Consider the following 23,629-nt stretch of genomic DNA (forward strand, 5'->3'; position numbering starts at 1 on the left):
TTTCTGCACCTTCGGGCGGCCCCGGGCTGCAGCCTTCACAGCGTTCCCCGGGAGAGATGGAACATCACTTCTCGTCTCGGAACCCCCAGTGATGCTCTGACCAAAACGTATTGAACCGGCTTGTGCTCGGGATGATCGGACTCACGTTGTGGGCATCTTTAACCCTCTTTTCTTTCCTGCAGTGACGTGATCCTGCTCCTCGGTTGCTTAGGCAAAGGCAGCCGGTACCCAGGGGATAAGCCGGGTTCCCTTGATGGAGGGAAAAAAGGACCCTGTATTTCCAGAATCCTTCTTCCAGGCAGGATGAACCCTTTCAGTCAGATTTACAGGTGTGCAGTGATAATTATATGGACCAAGTGAACTTAATGGACCATTTAGAGCTTAATTATCCTTGTCATTAAAGAGCTGTCATAAAGCCTATTTCTGCGACATATGGGTCTCTTTTTGTTCCATCTCCAGCAGACAAGACTCATTTGCTCCCTTTTCTGAACAGCCTTCTACATATTTAAAGACATCACGTCTCTGCTCAGTCTCCTCTGAACTTCAATTAGTGTGATTTAGAAGTTTTCAGAATTCCAGGACACAAAGCATCATATTTGGGCCCAGGGGGCCAGGCTACATCCCTGCTCCAGGCAGAGGTTGCAATAACTAACACCGGAGCAGCTCCCCACAACACAGCCAGCAGCCAAACCAACCACTGTATGGACCGACACCACCCTGATCCATTGTATTTTTGTTCCTCTGGCTTGTCTCTAATCAAACAGCATTTTTAAGTCTGGTATCCAGAACAAGGCAGGCTCACAACTACAGCTCCTACCTTAATAGAGGAAATCAAACTAGTACTCGTGTCTTAAAAGCTGCATGAAGCCTGGGTGAACACGGGAAGTTTTTTGCAGCCAAATTCTCCTGCATGGCTAATTATTTCTATTTACACACTAACGGGGAATTCTGACTCTTAAGTGTTCCCACTGCAAGAGTCACATGCTAGGACTGACACTGCTGAGTTTCAGTGTTTCTGTTTTGCTCCCAGCAAGTTAAAAATGCACACTGTAACTAGCAGAGTGATTTTACTTTACAACTTTATTTCCAATCCCACAAATGTACCAGCCACACAGACCCATCATTTAAAGAAAGAGACTCACACTCAAATATATGCTTAGTTTTATTTATAACATTTAAGAAATATTAACATTTCAGGATATCTGGTTTACCATCTAAATCCAGTCATAAGCAACGAAAAAAAGAAAATGTTAACTATGTTTCAAATGAGTATTCTTACATTCATTCCCCCTGTAATGTAAAGAAAATTCAGCTTTATTAAATGTGTATGACTAATGGAAAAAAAATTCATTAAAAATGTCTTAACTACCAGGCATCCTGGTTTAAATTTTTTTGTTGGCACTTGTGTTCACCACAATCAAGCACTCCAAGCTGGTTTGTTAAATTTTCCCCTTCTACCCAAAACTGTCTTTGTGAGTTTTTTTGTGGATTTTTTATTATTTTGTTGTTGTATTTTTTTAAACATCTTAATATGTAAGTTTGTTCAAATAACTTTAAAAAGACAAGGAATCTAGGTCTGTCTGAGAAGCTCCTCCTTCCCTTGATAACCCACCTAGAGGATAACTGAAGAGAGAGACTTGCTTGCATTTTTCTGAGTCTTATTAAGCAAAAATTAATTTTAATTCATTTTAAACTAAAAAAAGTACAGAAACACTGTCTTTATTTGATGGTGTGCATAAACATTACACTCCATATATAGCAAAAATATCTTTTATTTATAATTTACATTTCAACAAGTGAAAATTTTACATTTTTACATATACCATTAAATTTTCACGCATCTACAGAACTTTCACACAATGACACCTGAAACTGTGCAGGCAATAAGAAATTTCAAATACAAAAATGTATTTATTAACCAAACAGTAGTTGAGGCCCTGCCTCAGTTGGACATTTTTATTCATATAAAAAGTATTCGCCTTCCAGAATTAACACAGCAGCTCTTCTGTTAAAAAAAAAAAAATTCATACCGCAGTTTATTTAAACAGACTCCTCGGGTTCTGTTTTGATTTCTGTAGATGCAGGTGTGCTCTCCTCTGCACAGGCAGGAGGGGTGTCATCAGGTTCTTCTTTGATTTTAGGTGAGTCACAGGACTCCTCTGTTTCTTGTTTAACAATGTCCAACATTACATTTAGTGGATTTTCTGAAGGAGTCTTGCTGGGAGATGGTGTGCAATCAAATGATGATGTCTGCAAAGTGAAAATCAATGTAGCATTAGCACACTAAAATAACCATTTTTAACCTCTTATTCTTTTAGCCTTTTTTATCAAAATGCAAATATGTTGATGGTCAGGCACGCAAAATCCAAACTTCTATTTCATCAAACTTTTAAGAAAACAAGTTAATTTTTAAATACCATTATATTTTTTCCAATTCCTTTGAAAAGTATCACCAAACAGTGATGAAATGCTTAACACATCACCATGAACTGTTCCCTGCTATCTGCCCTCAGGACAATTTTAACTCCCCAAGCATTAAAAACGTCACACACACCAACAGTCATCTATTCCATTGTTACAAATTCCTAAGATTACACATGTCACTCCACTGTAAATCCATCAAAGCATGGCTTTGCTTTATGGCACACAAACTGTCATGATACATCACAACCACAAACGCATCTCAGCTAATTCTGTATTATAAACTTGCCACACCCAAGGCCTCCAAGTCTCAGGCAAGAGAAATGGGCAGCACATGCTGAACACATCTGCTCCCTGCAAAGTCAAGAGACCAAGCAAACAAACGGAAAACAAAACTGTTTCCAAAAATATGAAGGATCCACTTACATTCTGGTAATCTTCATAACAAGACGGATGATAAATCTGAAAAAAAAATAATTGTTATACATTTAAATATGTAAAAATAAATTATAGCAGGATAATTGATAATGAACTGAACAATGTCTTCTACCCATTATCACATAATTCATCTACAGAAACTATGGTCAGAGCAGGCTAAGTGTGGTGTCAACTATACCTCAGACAGGACTTTGTGATGGTTGTTTAGGAAACGTTATCATACAGAAGGTTGGTAAGTGCTGGGAATTTTCTGTGCACAGCTGCACGCAGAAATAACCAAACCTGTACCTACACCAATACACGAGACATCCGTTTTCCTTTGAGTGTAAAGGAGGGCCTAATGAGCCCATACCAGTAACACCAGGATTTCAGGCACTTCCAAAGACAGAGATATTTATGCATTTGGAAGCCACGGAAACTACAAGAGGAATCCTTCAGGAGAAAAAGAGCACTTGCCACCTCCTGCTGCTGGATTTTTTTTTTCTGTAATTTTTCAGGGGTTTTACTATAAAGTAGTATCATATGTAAGTAAGATCAGATTACCTTTTCATCTACCCTGATAGCATTCTTGAGGTGCCACTCCTCCTCTTCCTCATCCCAATACTGTTCAAATTGTTCTTGGCAAATTTCACAGCTCTGAAAAGTTATTGGAGTAACAGAGATAAATTATGTTATTGCAATTTGCTGAATGCATGAAATTCAAGAACCCAGTAGGAGTCAAATAAAGTTCTTTTGAATTACGTATATTAAGCCTAGAACACGGTCTTTCCTCCACACTTTAAAAATCACTTTAGTAATTAGTAAACCTTAATTAAAAATGGAGTATGGTTTGGAGACAGAGAAAGGATCACCCTCTGGCCCTGAATACTCTTTGTCACTTGAGAAAGGTAAGCTTTGCCCCTTTAGCTAGTCAGTCTGCAAAGCATTTTGTAACAGCGTAATGCTGTTTTACTGTCGTGTAAGATAATCCATTACAGTGATTTAACTAGTTTTATTTATGGCATTGTCTTAATTCTTCCCCCTTAACCTGCAATTTCAACTTTCAGATGGAGTACTAACATTTTTAATACTTTTGGGAAAAATTATCAACCCAGAACAATGCACAAAAAGGTGCTTTTTGAAATTTAAAAAAAAAAAAAAGTCTGGTTTCGTAACTAGTTCCTCAGATACTTAGCACGCAAAACAAAATTGTAATTCTAACAACATTTGTATTTCATTATTACACCAATTCATCTGCCAAAATACAGCTCCACTGGTTATTTTCAAATGGTGGTTTTTCTTTCTTCTAATGCCCATCTGTTACCAAAAAAGAAAATTTTGTGTCTGAAAGTACCAAAACCCCAGTAAACCCTGTAGTTATCTGAACAACAAACAACCATCAAAGGACAAATCGCTTGCTCTATTTATGCAAGCACTCAGCAAATTAACACACTTTGCCTGTTTCAATTTTACTAAAATCCCAGAATTCCAATGGGTGTAGATTTTTTTAACTACAGGTGGTTTATACTACTCCTGCCCATGGGAAGCAACCATTACATACACAAACAGACAACCTATGGAGGGGCTGCACAAATGCCCAAGTAGAATATTCCAGTCTACATTTAGTAACAAAAATACAGCACAAGCCTTTGAAAGACTAGATTCTTGCTATCTGGGCTGATAACTAGATTCTTGTTATCTGGCAAGCTGAAACTTACCTCGACCGCTCCAGCTGGTCCAGCTGGGACACTCTGAAACTCCTTCTCTTTCGCAGCTTCCTGTGTCTTCAACACAACCTCTTCATGAGCTTTCTCAAAGAACTGGCTTTTAGCACGCTCCTCTAGATCTGCTATTTCTTCAAATTCAATCCAGTCCTAAGGAAAGTTTGCATTCTCACTTAGACATCCCAAAGTATCATATTTAATAAATCTTATTTTGTTAAAACGGAACTATTTCCCACATGCAACATTAGCAGAGTGTACTCTAGTATCATATTTAATAAATCTTATTTTGTTAAAACTGAAGTATTTCCCACATGCAACATTAGCACAGTGTACTCTAGTATCATATTTAATAAATCTTATTTTGTTAAAACTGAAGTATTTCCCACATGCAACATTAGCACAGTGTACTCTTTCTCACAATGCTACACTTCAAAAACTTGCTTTCCAAAAAAAATCCTTCAAATTCCATTCTCAGTGGAATGAAAACAGTACAATAAGCAGCTTTAAACTGTTTATTGTTCATCACATAATTGCCTTTTGTATTCTGACAGGCATTTGTGGACTGCTTGAAGCATCTAAGGCATCACTGTTTATCACAGCCAACTCCTGTGATGATGCACATTTCAGCTGCAATCCCCCAGCACACGCAGGAGTAAAACACAGAATCCAGCCTGTAATTTATCCACACAAATACTGCATTACTTACTGTTAAACTGTAGTACCATCTCCTGTGTGTAATTTTTCTGCTAACATCTTTTTCTGTCCGGTTCTGGCGATAATGCCAATCTAAATGATCTGCATAAACATCTGTCTGTGAAGTAGTGAATCTCATTCCACAGGAGTAACACTGAATTCCAGTGTACAGTCGATTTATAACACTATCATAACGCCTACAAAAAGAGATTAAAAAAGTATTAGCACTTCTTTAAAAAGAGACAGTAAGAAGTTTCTCAGTAAATTGCTTCATTTGCCTACAAAGGCAGGGGAAAAGCATCAATCTGATCCAGTTTAAAAGTACACAATATGACTACATTTCATCCTGATTTTCACAGCACAATCAACTTAAACATTCAAAAAACAATGGGGCTCTTATTAACAATTCCTAAGAAATATGTTATTGTTATGCCTCATTCCTACTAGCTTTTCTCACCTAATAATGCACAAATAGCAATGCCTTCATTTGGCCCAACTTTACTAGCTACCACCAAGTGGTAAAATTAAAGTCATAGAATGGTTTGGGTTGGAATGGATCCTAAAAGACCATCTAGTTCCAACCCACCCCGCCACAGGCAAGGACACCTTCCACCAGGTTGCTCAGGGCCCCATTCTATTTGGCCTTGAACACTTCCACACATGGGGCATTCACAGCTTCTCTGGACAACCTATTCCAGTGCCTTACCACCTTCTCAGTAAAGAATTTCTTCCTACTACCTACAGTAAATCTGATCCTCAGCATAAGGCCATTTGCCCTTGTCCTACCACCACATGGCCTTGTGAAAAAAAGCCCTTCTCCAGCTCTTCTTGTAGTCCCATTTAGGTACTGGAAGACTACAGTAAGGCCTCCCTGGAGCCCTCTCCTCTCCAGAATGAACCATCCCAACTCTCAGCCTGTCTCCATAGCAGAGGTGCTCCAGCCCTCTCACTATCTTTATGGCCTCTGGACTCACTCCCGACAGATCCATGTCCTCCTTGTGCTGGGGCCCCAGAGCAGCACTGCAGGTGGGGTCTCACCAGAGCAGAGGAGGAGAATCACCTCCCTTGACCTCCTTGTCACACAGCTTTTGATGCAGCCCAGGCTCAGGCTTCACAGCCTGTCACAACCTTAGTGCCAAAGTAACAACATGCACCTTTGTGTAAAGCTAAGTTTCTCCACGGTAATTTTCCATCTTTTTCCTTTCTCAACTTCAACAGGCTGACATCAAACAATGCAGATTTAACCCCCACTGAATCACAAAGTGACAGATAATATTTTAACTGTCTTGGATGAACTATCTAGCTACTGCCACGCTGTTATTCCTACTGTAAGCCCGTTCTACTATACGCACTGTCTAAGTTCTTCAACTATGAAGTTAGTGAGGTCTGGAACATTTTGATCTTCATTCTGATCATCATCTTCTTCCTCAGCAGTCGGCTGGGCCGATGTTTCGTTTGCTTCTAGAAACCATGAAGAGATTATTTTAACAAAATTTCAGGACATCATCAGAAAGAAATTATGTGCTCCTAAAAGGTGGGTTTTTTTCAAACAGTATTAATACAATTTGACTATGGTCAAACACAAGTGTGTAACAGCTCTATCAGTCATTTCCTCTGACACCATTAAAAAAAAAAAGTAAAAGAAAGTAAGCCAGATGTCAACAGAGGAAAACAGTATTTCACCTCAGTGGCATTAAAATTCAGTCTTCATAGACACAGAAATATTTCAGAAGATGAAAAGACCTTGATTATAATCAGAACAAGTTACAAAAGCACAGCACCAAAGACAAAACAGACTGCTCTGAATAGTTGAAGTGTAAATTAAACAAGATACTAAGAATTTACTCAATCATAAGCACTAAATTCCTTCCCAAAAACAGGAGTTCAGCCTTAAAAAAACATACAGGAGTTCAAAAAAGTTTGTATACTCAGATTTACACTGGAGCTGTGGATAAACTAGATAGAACAAAATAAATCTACATACGTGCTGAGGTGGAATCAGTTTTAGACAATTTGAGGATCCCTGTTTTCAGCAGTTTAGCAAACAATTCATTCACATCAACCTGTCCAAGGTGGTTATCAGGATATGAATGAGAAAGGGCTCCTGGAGAAGAACAGAGACATTCAAGGTGGCAAAAGGTTAGCATCAGAAATCAGCTTCACTTTTATCTGTGTATTTCACAACACAGTTTTCCTGTTCCACCCATTTCTTTCTTTTTTTTTGTTATGAATTATTTACCAACTCCCTGCTTTATCTAGTGTTTGGCTATTTTTTTCCTTGCAAGAGGGAACCTTTTTAACAAGATTTTTCCTTCTTCATAATGTATTTTGAAGTGCTGTCTAAGCTGGCTGCCCATAGACAGATCTCTACTGGATGGTGGTTCTTGAAATGCAGTGTTGTCCTGGGTCCATACTTAGATATCTCACCACACTCAATCTACTTCATCACCTAGTTTAACCTTTTATGATATCTTTGAAGTTTTTCACTAACCACTCATACTGGAGATGTTTGCACACCTCAGCACAGCAATCTAGACCTACAGACTGATGCCTCCCAGAGAAACAGATCAAAACTATTCTCTTTGTTTTTTCAGCACAACTTTGTACCCAAATCACATGGTTAATGAAAACTAACAAAAGCCTTCATCCTTAAGAGATGAAGGTCCTACAGACACCACATCTACAGCCACATCTCACTGAGGAGGCATCCCTTAATCCACACAGACCCAGTAAATCAGGACATTAAAAAAAGTCATTTTTGTGGCCACCACTGAACAAACAATCCAAAAGAAAGAAAAGGAATTCTGTTGTTACACACCTGCAGGGTTCTGGACGAAACTTCCAGGATTTGGCAAATACTGCTGACCTTGACCATAAGGTCCTGGTTGAGCAGACATGAGAGAAACCTGTGAAAGTAAAAATTCAAGTATTCTTTGTATAATAATGTCATCATGAACTTACTTTTCACATTTTATTATTAACTTCTAGATGTTTCTCAATAATTTCACATATATGGAACTCCTTCCAGGGATGAACCATGTCAGTTTGGTATTGGGGTACCTTAACCCTAAGCCTCTTTCCATTTTCATCTTCCACTAGGAAAATTCAGAACATATCCTTGTTTTGCCTAATATTAAAAAAACAAACAACCCCTCACCACAACACCTTGAACACCTTTCCTTCTATTTAACCATCACATTTTCCAAACACAGTACTGTCTCTTAAATTGCTCATGTTCTCCAAAATAGAACACCTCAAGAATTCAAGGAACTTACAAATGTCTATTAATAAATGCCAGAATTGTTTTCAAGAACTGAACCAGCATTCGCTACAGACATACATCTTGAAAGCAAGACTTTTCAGCACATCAGCTACAGTAAGCTGCAGGTAGAAAAACAGTCTTTATAACACACTTGAAATTAAAATGTTTGGCTTTTTTTTCCTAACTGGCTGCTTTCTGGATTTACACACTGTTTAGGATTTTATCCCACTAGAGGTCTGCAGGACACATTATCTGCTTTTGTACAGTCAGTTAACTCTTAGCATTCACTTTTTATCCCCCAAAATGAAAAATACTTTTTAAAATCTTTAAGTCTACTGCAAGAAATTACATCAGTTTCAGCACTGTAAAGTATGATTTCCTCCTTCTGAAGAGAGCATTTCCAAGAGACAACAGTGAAGACAACTGAACTGACAAAGCAAGATGGTGCCAAGAGAATTTTAAAAGACAACAGTGCAGCTGAGCAAGAAAGTTCAACAACGGTCCTATCTTCCTCAATTCCCCCAAGTTATGGGTATCTCTTTAAAACTGGCTTGTAACCAGTACTAACAGCTGCAAAAAGACAACTATTATTTTGGTCCAGTCCAACTTCACACCTCTCAGAAAAAAATATTCATGTATATTTTGCTTAGATTATCTTTCATGCCTTATAGAGAACTCATTTTTGAATATTAATGAAAATACCAAAGGCCTCCAATTACCTGGTTTTGTTCTAATGTTTAAAACAATGATTTCAAGGAGATATTCTGGACTATGAAGTGATTGCAAAGATCCACTGTTTTGTCTAATACTTAAAGATTCTTGCAACACAGCAATGCATATCCTTCTTATATTACCTATTGACTTTTTTAGTTTGAAATTGACTCTCAGCTTGCCAAGTCTTCAGAAAAATACTCCATTTTCCCAAGGAGAAATCCTGCAAATTCTCTAACAAAAACACTTCTGCAAGCAAAGTATTTGATGCAATCAGCTCTTACCTGATTACTTCCCATTGGCATATTACTGAAACTTCCATACTGGGGACCCTGGAGACCTTTTTCTTCAAAGTAATGTCCAGCTCCTCTCAGTGCGAAGTTCTGTGCTCCTGGGCCAGCTGGTCCATTGAAATTTGGTCCAGGCGAACCATCAAATATATCAGGTCTCTGGAACTGCATTCCATGAGCTGGTCCATTGTAGCCCTGGCCAGGATGTTCAACAAACGGGCCACCTTGTCCATATGGTGACATTTCTAGTCTTGAGGCAGGATGGTTAGCTACATTTTCAAAACGTGAACCCTGAAGGCCAAGGGGCAAGTCAAACCTAGAGCCTGGCTGGTGAGGTCCATCAAATCTTTGAGGTATGGCTGTTTCGAATCTTGCTTGTCCCTGCTGGCCAGGTGCCAACCTTGGACCAGGCTGTCCATGAATTCCATCAAATCTTTGCAGGAGAGACAGCTGTCCAGGCTGACCATCAAATCCAGCTCCATGACAGCCATCAAATCTCGGACCAGCCCGACCAATAGGACCATCAAATCTAAGTCCACCAGCTCCCTGGTGGACTGGTCCATCAATCAACCTAGGACCCAGACCTGGCTGACCACGCGGTCCTTCCAATCTCCCACCGCCTGATGGCCCATGTGGCCCCTCAAACCTGAGCCCACCACTTGACGGTCCATGTGGCCCCATGGGCTGACCATGTGGCCCCTCAAATCTGAGGCCACCTCCAAGTTGTCCATGGGGTCCCATTGGCTGTAAATGTGGTCCCTCAAACCTGAGGCCACCCCCTGGTTGACCATGAGGCCCCAAGGGCTGACCATGGGGTCCCTCAAACCTGAGACCACCCCCTGGTTGACCCCGAGGCCCCATAGGTTGACCATGAGGTCCCTCAAACCTAAGACCACCTGAAGGCTGACCATGGGGACCCTCAAACCTGAGACCAACTCCAGGACCTTCAAATCTAGGACCGCCCACAGGCTGCCCCGCAGGCCCCTCAAACCGCAAAGGCCCGAGAGGTCCCTCAAACCGCAGTGGACCTCCTCCCCCAACCTGGCCTGGGGGTCCTTCAAATCTCAGGGCCCCTCCCAGCTGCCCTGGTGGCCCATCAAATCTTAGCGCTCCAGCTCCCCCTGCTCCTGCCAGTGGTCCATCAAACTGAGATGCACTTGCCCCCACCAAAGACCCCTCAAATCTCATAGCAGCCTGTCCAGCTGGCCCATCAATTCTGGAACTTGAACCAGCAGCAGGACCATCAACAAAAGGACTTCCTTGTCCATCTACCCCAACCCTTGCGGCAGTCGGTCTAGGTGAGCCATCAAACAGAGGTCTGTCTTCCATCAGTGCAGTTATCCTCTGCTTTGCTTCAATACCTCCAAATCTTGATCCTGGACTTTCTGGAAATGGTGCTTTCTCTGGATCTTCATATCTAGCTCTTTTGAAACGTTCAGTGAATGGTGACCTTGGTTCCTCTCGAACACCTAAAAAAACCAGAACAAATCACATAACCACTCGCTAATATATTGTCAATTATTTAACAGATAAAAAATAAAGTAAGATCACATACCAGCTTGCCCAAGAAGCTGTCTTTCCTCACGATTATCAAACCTACAGAGTGCATCTCCATCTATTTTCTGGAACTCTGCTGTACCTTTCCCCTGTTGTCTGAGAGCATCTCTAAATTCATCTGATTCTCCCCAGCTGTCATAAGGATCAGAGCCTCTTGCTCCTTTAGTAGGACGCTGGTCTTCAAGTCTTCGTCGACTCTCAAGCGGTGACAGGTTTTCAGCAAAAGGTCTTGTAGTGCCACTTACAGGAGAGTGTCTCCTTGATCTTTCTGCAAATGGTTCTTTTCTGTCAAACTGTACACCCCGCTTGGCTTTTGCCTGCTCACATTCTATTCCAGAAAGCAATGCATCAGGTATATGATAATCCAAAATATCATCAGGATCCAACAGATCAAGCCTTGACAATGAATGCTGAACTTGTGTCCTTTTTAGTTTAGCTTTATGTTCATAATATGTTAATTCTGCATCCGATAGAAGAGGTTTCTTTTTCAAACCACATTTTTCCTCTGTTGGGCTATCCCAGACATTACATCTGTGCTTTCCTTCCTGATACTGGAACAGCTGTCGGATCTGATGAGCTACCATGAGAAATTCATCTTGTGTTATTTCACCAGATGTTAAGCGGTCATTAGCCTGTAACATAAAGTTTAAATTTAGACTTCCAAAAAGAGAAGAAAAAAACCCATACCTGGGACATTTCTATAAAGACAGATATAAATACTGTATAAATAATAATACCTTCTTAAGTAATTCCCTTTTACTTGCAGATGTCAATTCTTTGGGAATCTGTAAATTGGCATCCACACTTAACCGGTGCTGCTGCTTTGGTGCTCGGGGTGATAGAATTCCTTTACCAGCAGGCCAGTTTTCCCGATGTCTTTGATGAGGGGATTTAACAAGTGCTTGGTGTTCATCATTCTGCTGTGAGCTGAAAACAAGAATATACTTTAAATACAGATTATCTTGTTATGCAAGACGTAACAGTTCCTACTAGAACTCATCACGGTAAAACATCACTATCACCTTAGAATCTAAGTATACATCATCTCTGTTTTTCACTAGTAGAAACAAGTTAAACCTATCAATTTCAACAATCTGAACACTGCCTCTCACAGTCAACTATACTGATGCCAACAGAAGAATTTCCTCTGACTTCACACAGAAATTGTTTAGAAGATAGTAACTTACTTTTTACTTTCTTCCCAACCAGATTTCCACCTCTTGCCTGATTTGGATCCCTGCCAGTTTTCTGCATTCTCCTTCGGGTCTGGAGAAGCTTTTGCAGAATGCTGGGTGGCTGTCTCTTGGGGTCTTTCTTCTTGGGCTTTTTTCAATCTCCTTGGATCACGCACTTCTTGTTTAACATTTCTCTTATTAGAATTTCTTTCATCTCTTGCTGCTTGTGTGCCTTCTTCAACATGAGACTGCTTAGGGCCTATCTGACGTATCTTTCCAATTTTAGGAGTTGATGAAGTAGGAGATAAACTCCGGAGTCTTCTTTTAGGTGATCTCCTCTCTCGTCTTTTTGGAGAATGTGTGGATGGTGATCTTGCCTTAGGAGAGCGTGATCGTGACCGTTTTCTACTACTTGATCTTCCTTGTTTTCCACCCTGCTTTTCTGACTCCTCTGTAGCTGTGTCTTGTTTTTGAACAGCACCGTTAATCACTTTATTTCTGCTCCCCACCGGTCTATGTTCACATGTCTTATGCTCCTCCTTCTCCTTCTTCTCTGTACTTCTCCTCTTTTCTTTGACCTCCTCTTCCTTCCCCTCTGACTTATCTTGAAGATGTCTTTTCAGTCTTGGATCCCGCTTACTGATGTCAGAAACCTTAGTGCTTTCACATTCCTGGCTTTTACTGTCTTTAGTATCGGGCAGCTTATTTTTCAAAGGGGATGGCGATTTAGATTTTGCTTTGGACTGTTCAAGTTCTTTCTTCTGTGTTTTTTCACTTGCTTTTGATTTTTCTGACTTCGTTGAGTTCTGTTTTTCAGCCTGTGCTGTTTTGTTTCCCTTGGTCTCAGACTGAGTGGTCACACTCGGTGAAAATTCTTTCCTGTGAGACTGATCTTTAGTGTGAGAAGAATGTTGACCCATCCTATTAAGCCGAGGATCCCTGTTTACCATTTTGATATCATGAAGTGGAGGACTTGGGGATGGTTTGATTTTTTCAGATTGCACAGCAGTCTGATGAGGTGGTTTAACTGTCATATGAGGTGTGGGAGACATGTGTTGCTTGGAAGGTGCTGGAACTGAAGCTATACTAGATGACCCCTGCTGAACACTAAGAGATACAGCCTGAAATTGGAAAAAATCCAGCATTAATCTGTATGCCACAACTCCTACCCAGAGGTGCTAATATTTTGTCTCAAAAATGAAATTGTAATAGTCATGCCTTGAAAGTTATGAGCTTCAGCCCTTTAACTGAAAGTGACCCACTAAGTGCTAATTACAAGCACTAAAATAATGCAGCACCATTACAAATCAAATTCAAATACAATGCAAGAACAGTATATAAAGTAAACACTGCAAAACATGTAACTTTGGCACACATTCCAATTAGTGCTAGCTTTCCTATATATTCCACATGCTCTAGGCAACTCAGCTGCCAAGTATCCTATTTTCACACTTCACTTCAAAGAAGCTTTATTTTGTATTGTCAACTGCCAACACAGCAAGACTTCCAAGAAACTGACTTTGTTTACAAACAATCAGGCTCCTTTGTTCCTTAGGAACAAACATATTTGAAATAGCCCAGCTCGATGTCAGCTGCAAGAACTGAAAGATGAAGATCACAGCCAGGTATCATTCCGAAGAAAAATTAAAACCAAAACAAGAATTTAACTTTTTTTTAACATTTAAGTATAATACTTGATGGTTCGAGGTGACAAAAACTGTTCAGGAACCCCAGATCACTTTGCATGGCTCTAGTAGTCCTAAAATAGCTACACTTGCCTAACATGAGGAAAAACCAATGTACTGTACTTAGCAGTACAGCCAAATACTCTCCAAAAGAGAGACCCCAACTATTACAGTTTTATCAACTATCCTACTCACCAACTGTGCTTTAGTCTGTTCCAGCTCCAGCTCTAGCTTTTTTTGCTGAAGTTCTAACAACTGCTTTTGCTTTGCAAGCAATTGCTGCCTTATCAGTTGCTCCTGTGTCAAATTCTTTTGTATTTCAGGAACAGCTGGAGGAGTAGAGGCACCAGAAGTGACAGCAGAGGTAGGTGCATTAGATTCCTCTGGCTAAAAACAAAATAAAGAAAAGTTACACTTAAAATCCTAATGAAATCAACTAAATCCATTTCCTTTCAGTGTTATTATGATCAAGTATTGGGACATAGTCCATACAGTGGTTCCAAATTGCAATGCTTTTGCCCCACTATGATTTGGCTGCTTTGACAGGTGTAGGGAATTTAATATAAATTCCTCAGTGCTTCAAAACCTAGAACACAATTTGTAAATAAAAAACCCTGACCCTTCGAATATTCTGAACTTGTAGTTTTCTCTTACCTGTTTACAAAGGTCAGATACTTCATTCTTAATATTCTAAATTGTCAAAAAGCAGCATACAAACAATGAAAACTACACATATTACCATCTGTTCTTACAGAAGGCAGAAAAACTTACCGATTTGTTTAAAAACTTAGGATTCACATGGATGCTAGAAGTATTCACATTTGGGGGCAGAGGTTTAATTGGCCAGGCAGGATCTAATGAGTTGACTCTGACATCAAGTGCATATAGTTTCTTCAAAGGAAAAATATCATCCCATGTGGAGCGCAATTTAAATAAACTTTTCCTAGTATTTTCATCCACCTAAAACAATAAAACAATTCTATGGCTTGTTAAGTTAATATAGAACAATTTCTTATTTTTTTCTGTAGAACTTAAGATTTCATTTATTTTCTATTTCTATCTTGCCATTTCAACATACTGAACTTGCTACACAAAATTTATAAGCAGTGCAGACCACATATCTTTATCAACAGGATCAGTAACAGAAGCTCAAATGTGGAACTGTTGTTTCAAGGCCATTTGAAGATTTTATTGTGTATTACCATGCTCTGAGAATTTTCTTTCAACTTTTCCATTAGCAAAATTCTCATTTTACTGGCCCAACTTCTGTGGAAAAAAATACAGTGACAAAAGTATTTAAAGGCAACAGCCTCTGAGACAATACATTATTCAAGTGTTTGTGCTGGACTATAATAATGACAAACAAATCAAGAAAAAACAAACTGAAAAAATGGTGTTTTGCTCAGCTGTTTAGTCACTGAAGGATTTTAATTCCCAACAACTCCAGTAATATGAATATTAGCTAAAATTAAGTGAATTATTGTTTTGGTTCAGCTGCAGAATTAGACCCATCTATGTATGAGTCACAGATCAAATGTACTTGTAGAACCAGATGCCCATTTTATCCCTTTATGAACAACTGGATTATCGCATGGCAGCTAAACTAGAAATTTACAATGAAGCAAAATTTAGTGCGTCTCATAACTTTAGTGGCTCAAGTAACAATAAATAAAAAACATTAAGAGGACAAAATACATGCAGCTGTCCTAATTTCAACATTCCAATTCAATCTTTAAGTATTGCCCTCATAGATATTTTTGCTGCCATTTTTCAGATGTTACTCCTAGACAGAATATTCTGGAAAGTTTGGAGGGCTCTTTCTGGGTAAGAGCAGGAGCTTCAATAGAAGTAATTAATACTTAGTAATTGGGATGATGCCTCTATGCAATTTTCCATGAGAGGCTTCACTGAAGTTCACTGCAACAATGTGCAGGAATGACTGAGTTCTGACTTCAAGTATCTAAAGATACCTTAGTGACCATTTACTGATAAAACCAAATCTGTAACAATGCCTGTGCTGGAATTCTACTCACATCTTTTAACATGACCAGCTAAGCTATTACAAATGACTGCCACTTTACACATCTAACCAGTACACATAGTTCTAGATAGTAGCAAGTTAACATAAAACTCTGAAGATTAGTTATTATCCAGAGCTTCACTCAACTGCAACCTTAAATGAAACTCAGTAAAAGAGCATTCACAATTTAACACCAAAAAAAGTACTAAATCTATCTCTGTCTGCTGCTCTATACAGAGTTTAGGTCTTTAGGAGTTTTACATCTTCTACAGTCATGGTAACAGTCTATTCCTCACCCTACCATGCACTTTACATCTGAAAACCATATAGAAAGCGTACTGGGATTTCAGACCCTCCCTGATGTAAAGATAAATATGCAAAAGCTTCATTCATCTCATTCTTCCGAAACACCGCTTTCTTCTAACGTACAGGAAACCACACAAGTTAGCCCTTCTTTTCTGATCAAACTTAAACCCATTCAAGTCCATCCTTTCAAAACCTGGACTTTGGTATGCTTTTCTCACTGAGGAGTATGCACAGTTAGTTCACTGGGCTTCAAGATTAAGAGCCAGAATTGAAAGATATGACAGCAGCTTTCAATGTTGAATGAAATTAAAGCACTTATTTATAATACAGTCACACCTTTTAAGGTCCTTCTCCCACAGAGTCGCAGCATTTTTTTCAGCTGACAGATCACCAAGAGAGAACCAGGTGTTAGTGCTACTGACTCTTGAGTTTAAGCATTCATTCTGCACAATGTGAATTATTTAAATCAGACAGATCTAAGTACAGTAGAGTCAGGCTTTGAGAAATCTACAGGAAAATTATTCTCTCTCTATTCTTGGCATAAGGACTATCTTAAAAATAAACCAAGGATTCATAACTAATTGGTCTTACATTACAAAAAGTCAATCCAGCTAAGCCATCAATAATCAAAATACTCTTAGTAAAATCTTTCCTAGACAGGAAAGCTACTGATGTTAACACACCAAATTAAGTAATACTTTACATCCTTCAGCTAACTTACATGCTTGATAGCAAAAGGAATAATCTTTCACAGAATATATACTGAGATTTATAACACCCAATCAATTTGTACAGTTCACCACACAAGAAAACCCAAACCTGAAAGCACGTACTTATTTTACCAGGAACAAATTTTGCTTAGAATACAGTACTTTTCTGAAAGTGTATATACCTTTTCAAATACACAAATAAATGTTGCAACTAGGTTTTTAGTAAATGCAGTAAGATACTCTCTTCCCACATTCTTGACAATGGAATCCATTAGGTACATAACCGGTAGCTTCTCTGATGCAGGAGCCTGGAGTAATAAGAAGAAACTGAGAAGTTTAGTACAACAAAAACATACTTCAACATTTTCAAATAAAGGGATTACCAATCCCAGAAATACAGACCTCTCTTTTTGGTTGCCACTATAAATATCAAGGGATTTGGCTTGGGATTTTTGTTTATACAAAAACTTAATCTGAAAAATGGACACTCAGTTCAAAGTATAATGCAGTGGGTCTATCACTAAAAAAAAAAAAAAAAAAAAAAAAAAAAAGGAACACCTTACGTTAATTTGTTGGTGTATCAAAGCTTTAGAAAAAGGGGGAGAAAAAAGAGGAAAAAGAAGCCCACGAGACAGTACTGCCACTAGTGCACCGAGTGTAACCTTTCCATTGAGGAAGTAACTTAGCAGGGAAGCATCGTCAGCACTTCAAGGAACTTCTAAAAATCGTTTGTAATTCAAACCTCCTGGATGGATTTTTCTGGATTTCACAGAACACAAATTAAGACTTCTGGCAAATAGCCCAAGTCAGTGAACTTCTGTAGCTGTAAATTATATGTTGATTATCAGAGTCTTTTGTAAATTACACGTCGAATAGGTTGTAATTATTTCACTGTAATCCAACTGGCTATAGCAGAGAGTCCCATTCTCTCTTGGCACTTGCAGATGGTGATGATTCTGATTTCCAGAGTGCATGCAAAAACACAGTCAGAACAGAGTTCAAAAGCCAGTCAAAACTCAATCATCTGGTCAACTGGGTAAATGCACAGACAAGCTCAGGAACTGCAAACACCATTTTCATAGAAGGTTGTCTTCTTCTGGACATGGCTTTGCTACAGGAGGCTTTTTGTTTGTTTCGTTTGGGTTGGGGTTTTTTAAAATCCTTTTTCAAAACTCATACCAAGTTTGTGCAATAAAAACGTGGTGACCCTGGACCACTACAGCAACTTCCAATTTACAGAAAGCAGTACTGGACCAATAAAAGTGATTTTAATGCCTGCCAGTGGCTCTCACAAAGCAGAAGGCACAGCAAAATTAAAAAAAAAAATCAGCAAGCACACAGACTTGTTGAAGAGGACATGAAAGACAACACAAGCAGTGTGTTGGCCATGATCCCCCCGGAAGAGCATCCACTTGTAATACGTCAAGTTTCATTCACCATCTGGTAAACTCGGGGCGGGGGGGGGGAAATGCAGAATAACTTCACTCAGTGCTCATTTTAAACAGAATAAGCTACTAGATTAATTCATGACACCTTACTTTGCAGGCCCATTATCCAGACAAGTGTGTGAAGTGCTACTGCTTCACCATTTTAAATTCAATTCCTTCCCCTTTAAGGTGGTTCACAGAAGGCACCCACTCAACAGTATTTTAACATGGGCAGTCAGAGCGCTTCCTCACCCTTAAAAATGTACTAATTTACCATGACCTGAAACTTAATACTGAAGAGGGGAGAACTTCTTGTTAGTTGGGGGTGGGAAGGTGGGGGGGGGGGGGTGTCACTGCCTTAGAACATACTGGAAAAAAAGTAGAAACAGGCAAGTGATGCATTTGGTACATAAAAAGACAAAAAAAAACCAGCTAAGTTAGCTAAAACTAATTGCAGCATATTAGATGCCAATCTCACACCGGGAAGTAATACTGAACTGTAAACAACGTAATGTGCAAGTGTTAGAAAATAGCACTCTTAAGTCTCAGACACAAAGGACTGTGGATCTGCAGCTATTTAAAATGTCTGTGGAATAATGGCTTCTTCTTTGAAGCAGTCTGCACAATGGCACACTAAAAACACTTCAATTCTGAGCGCCTTCCTTTGTAATAAAATGACAGCGCACCATTTCTGACTTTTAGTCAGCTGTATTAGGGACACAAAGAGCTGTCCCAGAGGTACCTATGCCCAAGAGCTACTCCCCGAGTCAAATTCTTCCATTGCACCAAAGCAGGAAAGTGGCTCACTACACTTGGCTAAGCTGGAAGTTTGAGATGCTGGGGAACCATTAGTAGCAAAAGCACTGAAAAAAGTTGAACTGTCACTTGCATCATGCATCAGACTGTTACAGCAATCACACACAGAAACACCATCATCTAGGTAAGGGAGCCGACTCCCAACTATGGAGCACAATCAGCAGCTCAGCAGCGTACCCCGCTTCAAACATAAGCTATTCAGGTGTCGCATTTTTAGAAACGTGACTTAAATATGCTTGGAATATTTAAGTCTTCTCTTCTGAAAGTGTTTTTATGTCAAGGTACCTAGCACGTATTTCAATAACCACAAAAGGGAACCCCACACCAGAAAGCATTTTGTTTTCAGGAGGTCTCTGCAAAACCCCCGAGCAAGAAAGATGCCCGCACGACACTAATCAAAAGGCAGGGAGGCGCCGCATAATCACCAGAACGCAGAAGAACACTAACTCTGAGCTCATCAGCATAATATTAAAGACTTCTTTACAAAACTCCCACTGTTCCTTCAAATAACGTAGGAAAGCTATTGTTGGAAATGTGTGGCTCTTTTTTATTAGTTTCCTAAAAGATTTCAAGTTTAAAATAGTATCTGGCAATTGAACCCCAAGGCACAAACTTCTGAATTTTTTTTTTTTTTAAAAAGCAACTTTGTATACAAAATGGGTCTTGGAAACAAATTCTGCACTATACAATGGTAAATAAAAAGACAAATACATATTTCACACTTTTTATTTACAAATTTTATAATACCAGACACACATCTCAGAACCATTTATTAAATTGTAAAGCAGATCACTCAAGTTTTACACTAAACAAACTGTCTCCAGGCAACACTTTTTAAAAGTGGCTTAGTAAAGGAGATCACTTTCCCAGAAACAACTAAAAACTTGCCTTGAATAAACTACAGTCATAAACAGTAACTAGGCAAAACTAACCATTGATACAGGTTTTAAGACATCTTTAAAAAAAAAACCCCACACTTCAGGGCAGGTTCTAAATCACCCAGAAATGAAAAAAAAAAATTGACAGCATTGTTATTCATCACAAATCATTTTATACATATCCACTGCCCTTTAGGAGATATAATGGTGAGAGCTATTAGATTATGAGGTCACCTCCCCAAGGAATGGCAAAACTCAGCCACTGGCAGCATTTAAAACTAGACTGGAAGAGGTCTGTGGCACACTAAAAAGACATCCTGCATTGACAGAAAGATAGATTAAGTATCTTAAAGATGTTTCCCACCCCCACCATTAGACAGTACAATTCTCACCATTATAAACCACGGTTAAAGCCAAAGAAAAAAGCCTTTTAACACCTGAGATCAGAGGGAGCAAGGGAAACAACGGGGGAGGGGTGGCTGGCACGAATACGGGGAGTGGGAGAAAGAAGAACCCCTTTTCTTCTAAAATGCTCCGTAAAAAGGTGCTGCAAACCCCCATGCATGTACAGTGGCTGACTGATGTCAGCAACTGCCTGGGCTGGGCTCAGAGGGAGCCTCCTCTTTCCCTTTTTATATCATGTGTCTTTTCAGACGCCATGTTAGGATCCTACAGGCTGCTGCAGCTTCTACCGTCAGGGAGAATTTCTTCTACCACATCCTCACCCAATAAACTTCTCCAGCCAAAATAAATTGAATACACACACAACACTAGTGCTACTCGGGGCACAGACCACCTAAAATCCAAACAGATTAGCCCAAGCCCACCGAATTTTCTCTAACGAGGCAGAGCAAAACAACCCTCATCACCACCACACACACTTCTCTATCCGAAGGAGATGATCACCTTTCACCCACAAACTTTTTTACGATATAAGGGAGCCCACACCCCTCAATTAATCTCTCACAGGGACCGCACTGGGGAAATAAGCTTTAACTTATACTTAGATGTCACTATACTCAGCCCTTCAGTGGCGGACAGTTTGTGTTCTGGAAATTTAACCTTATATTCTTTTTAAGTTACCCCCAGGAAAAACCCAACTCTCCACGAGATCTCCCCACTCAGGTCCTCTCTAATGACTGCACTATCCACCTACTGCAGAAATCGCCTAAATCCAAGGGTTCAGTCACCAGCCTGGGACACCGACTCCGGGCTGTATGCCGGGGAAAAACCCCTCTCCAAGGGCGAGGAAGTGCAGCTGCCCAGTCACCGCGGGGCCGCCATGTTGTGCCTTGCTATTTACGCGGGGCTCACAGCGCGAGCCACGCTGCCCTCCTCCCTCAACTCCTCTTGGGGCGAGTCCCAAACCCTTCCCTACTCCCAACAGGGGGGTGTGGGGGCTGCTCCCCTCCCTCGAGTCCCCTGCTCCCTATGCGAAGGGGGGGAAGAAGTAGCAGCAGCAGCACTCTTCAGCTTCGCGATGGAAGGAGGAGTCCCCGCCCGCCGCCTCGCCCCGTTGCTCCCTGATCCCACCTGAGACACGCTTCCCTCCTCCGCCTGTCTTCCCCCGCGGCGACCTCCAGCCTCCTACACCCCCGTCCTCCCCCAACTCCGTCCAAATCCTGCTCTCTCTGTTCGCCCCCTCACTATCAACCTCCCCCCAACCCCCACCCGGCACTACTTGCTAGGCCCCCTCGCCGCCCCGGCCCAGCCGTGCCCACCCCGCCCGAGCCTCTCTCGCTGTCTCTCGCCCCATCTCCCGGCCCTCTCGAGCCCCGGCTCTGCTGGGTCCCCCTGAACCGCCTCCGCCGCTCGGCTCCCCCCGCGCCTGTCCTGCGGGCCCCCAGGCCGCCCTACCCCGCTGCCCCGGCCGGTCCCCCCAGCAGTATAGGTAGGAGTAGTAGTCGGTGGAATATAAAAACCTTGGCGATTTGCGCCTCGATCAGGGAGACGATGTCCTTGGCGAAGGGCACGTTCTCCTCGGCCAGGATGGTCAGCATGTTGATGTGCGGCTTGCTGTTGAACGTCAGGTCCTCCAGCGACGACTGGTAGTCGCGGCACGCGTCCTCCCGGGCCTCGCTGCTGCCAGCGCTGCTCTCCGGGGCCGACATGCTGCTCCAACCAGGACCCGACCCACCGACCGACAGCCCCCTCCCCGCGATCCCCCGCCGCCGCCGCCGAGCGAAGCCGATGCCGCCCCCCCGCCGCTGCCGCTGGGCTCCTCTACCGCATCCTCCACGCTGCGGCTCCCGCTGGCTGCGCTGCCGGTGCCGCCGCTCCTCGGGCCGCCGCCGGCTCAGTCTCCGCGCTCACAAAATGGCGGCGGCGGGCACGGCTCGCGAACCGCTTCCCGCAGCCGTTGCGTCATGTGAAATTGTGCTCAGGAAAGGGGCCGGCGCCTTGGAGAGCCCCTTTTGTTCGCCGGGCGCTCCCTGATTGGCTGGCGTCCCGCCTGCGCGGCTCGCTATTGGCTCGCCCTTCTCCACAGCGGCCTCCCATTGGCTGGCACCGCCCTTCCTCACCGCTGACGGGCTCCTGCGCCCAAGTCCCGCTCTCGCACGCGCGTCCCGACTCGCCATTGGCCGCGTCTCCCGCCCCACCCCGCCGCTTCCTCCCGCCTTCCCGCGCTGCCTCGAGCGCTGATTGGTTCCCGGGGAAGCCCCGCCTCCCTCCGGGCCCGCCCTGGCCCGGCCCCCAGCCCCCCCACAGGAGCGGCGGGAGAGGCCGCTCCCAGGGCCGCGGGGTGTTCCCTGGTGTGTGGGCGGCAGCTCGGCGAGGAGCAGTGGCCCTCAATAAAACCACGAGAAGGTCCCCTTAAGCATGAGGGAAAACTTTTTTTCGCGTTGAGGGTGTCAGGCTACCCTGGGAGGTTTGTGGAATCTCCCTCTCTGGAGACATTCCAAGGCCCTCAGCTAGACGCGTTCCTGTGTACCTGCAGTAAATGTGCCTGCCTTGGTGCGGGGGTTGGCATAGATGGTCTCCAGAGGGCCCTTCCAACCCTGACAATCCCGCGATTCTGTGACTGACTCGGTCGCCTCGGCAAGCGGCCCTGCACTCCCTGTTTCTCTGATGCCATCCTTTTAACCTTTATCCTCGCACCAGTGTTTCCAGGTCTACACAGAGCCAGGAGCAGCAGCAGAGAGCTGGGAGTAGGGGGAGCGAGAGAAAAGTGACAAAACCTGCCTTTCCTTGGTCGTGAGATTTGCCCAAAGGTATCTCTTGGAAGTGAAACTGCTTGCCAAGCATTTTCAGGTGTAGCCATTCCTTCTCCCCACACTACATATTCTTTGATAACTGGAGAACTGTCAGCATGTGAAACTAGGCAAGGGGTGAATGCTTCGTTAAAAGACACTGCATAAAACCCATCATGTGGGATTCTGTTTAAAGTGCAAATTATAGATTTATGTACATACACACTTACATATATTCTGCAAATGTAGTAAACAGATAGTAACACCAAACCTGGAACCTTTCTGACATCAGTGCTGCTTGTTGTTTTTATCTGGCTAAAAGTTTAGTTGCTGTGTTCACGTTTGC

The 23,629-nt window shown here is 41.9% G+C and overlaps 1 protein-coding gene across 4 annotated transcripts; it reads right to left on the reverse strand.

Moving 5' to 3' along the window:
* Positions 1-1,754: 1,754 nt before the first annotated feature.
* Positions 1,755-22,488, reverse strand: PCF11 (PCF11 cleavage and polyadenylation factor subunit). Of its 4 annotated transcripts, none has more exons than XM_066341274.1 (16): positions 22,015-22,488; positions 17,154-17,279; positions 14,707-14,895; positions 14,131-14,322; positions 12,263-13,371; positions 11,813-12,002; positions 11,074-11,707; positions 9,513-10,987; positions 8,074-8,161; positions 7,240-7,359; positions 6,608-6,713; positions 5,269-5,452; positions 4,557-4,712; positions 3,403-3,495; positions 2,848-2,883; positions 1,755-2,250 (listed from the first exon to the last, which is right to left on the reverse strand). In XM_066341274.1, exons 1-16 carry the CDS (start codon positions 22,201-22,203, stop codon positions 2,041-2,043), a joined length of 5,097 nt encoding a protein of 1,698 aa, XP_066197371.1. In that variant the 5' UTR covers positions 22,204-22,488; the 3' UTR covers positions 1,755-2,040. The 4 variants fall into 4 exon arrangements, with proteins under 4 accessions (XP_066197371.1, XP_066197370.1, XP_066197372.1 ...); XM_066341273.1 differs by having other exon boundaries at positions 6,608-6,716; XM_066341275.1 differs by lacking the exon at positions 17,154-17,279 and having other exon boundaries at positions 6,608-6,716; positions 22,015-22,487.
* Positions 22,489-23,629: the final 1,141 nt, after the last annotated feature.

The sequence above is a fragment of the Sylvia atricapilla genome, chromosome 2, assembly GCF_009819655.1.
Source record: "Sylvia atricapilla isolate bSylAtr1 chromosome 2, bSylAtr1.pri, whole genome shotgun sequence".
Classification (NCBI taxonomy): Eukaryota; Metazoa; Chordata; class Aves; order Passeriformes; family Sylviidae; genus Sylvia; species Sylvia atricapilla.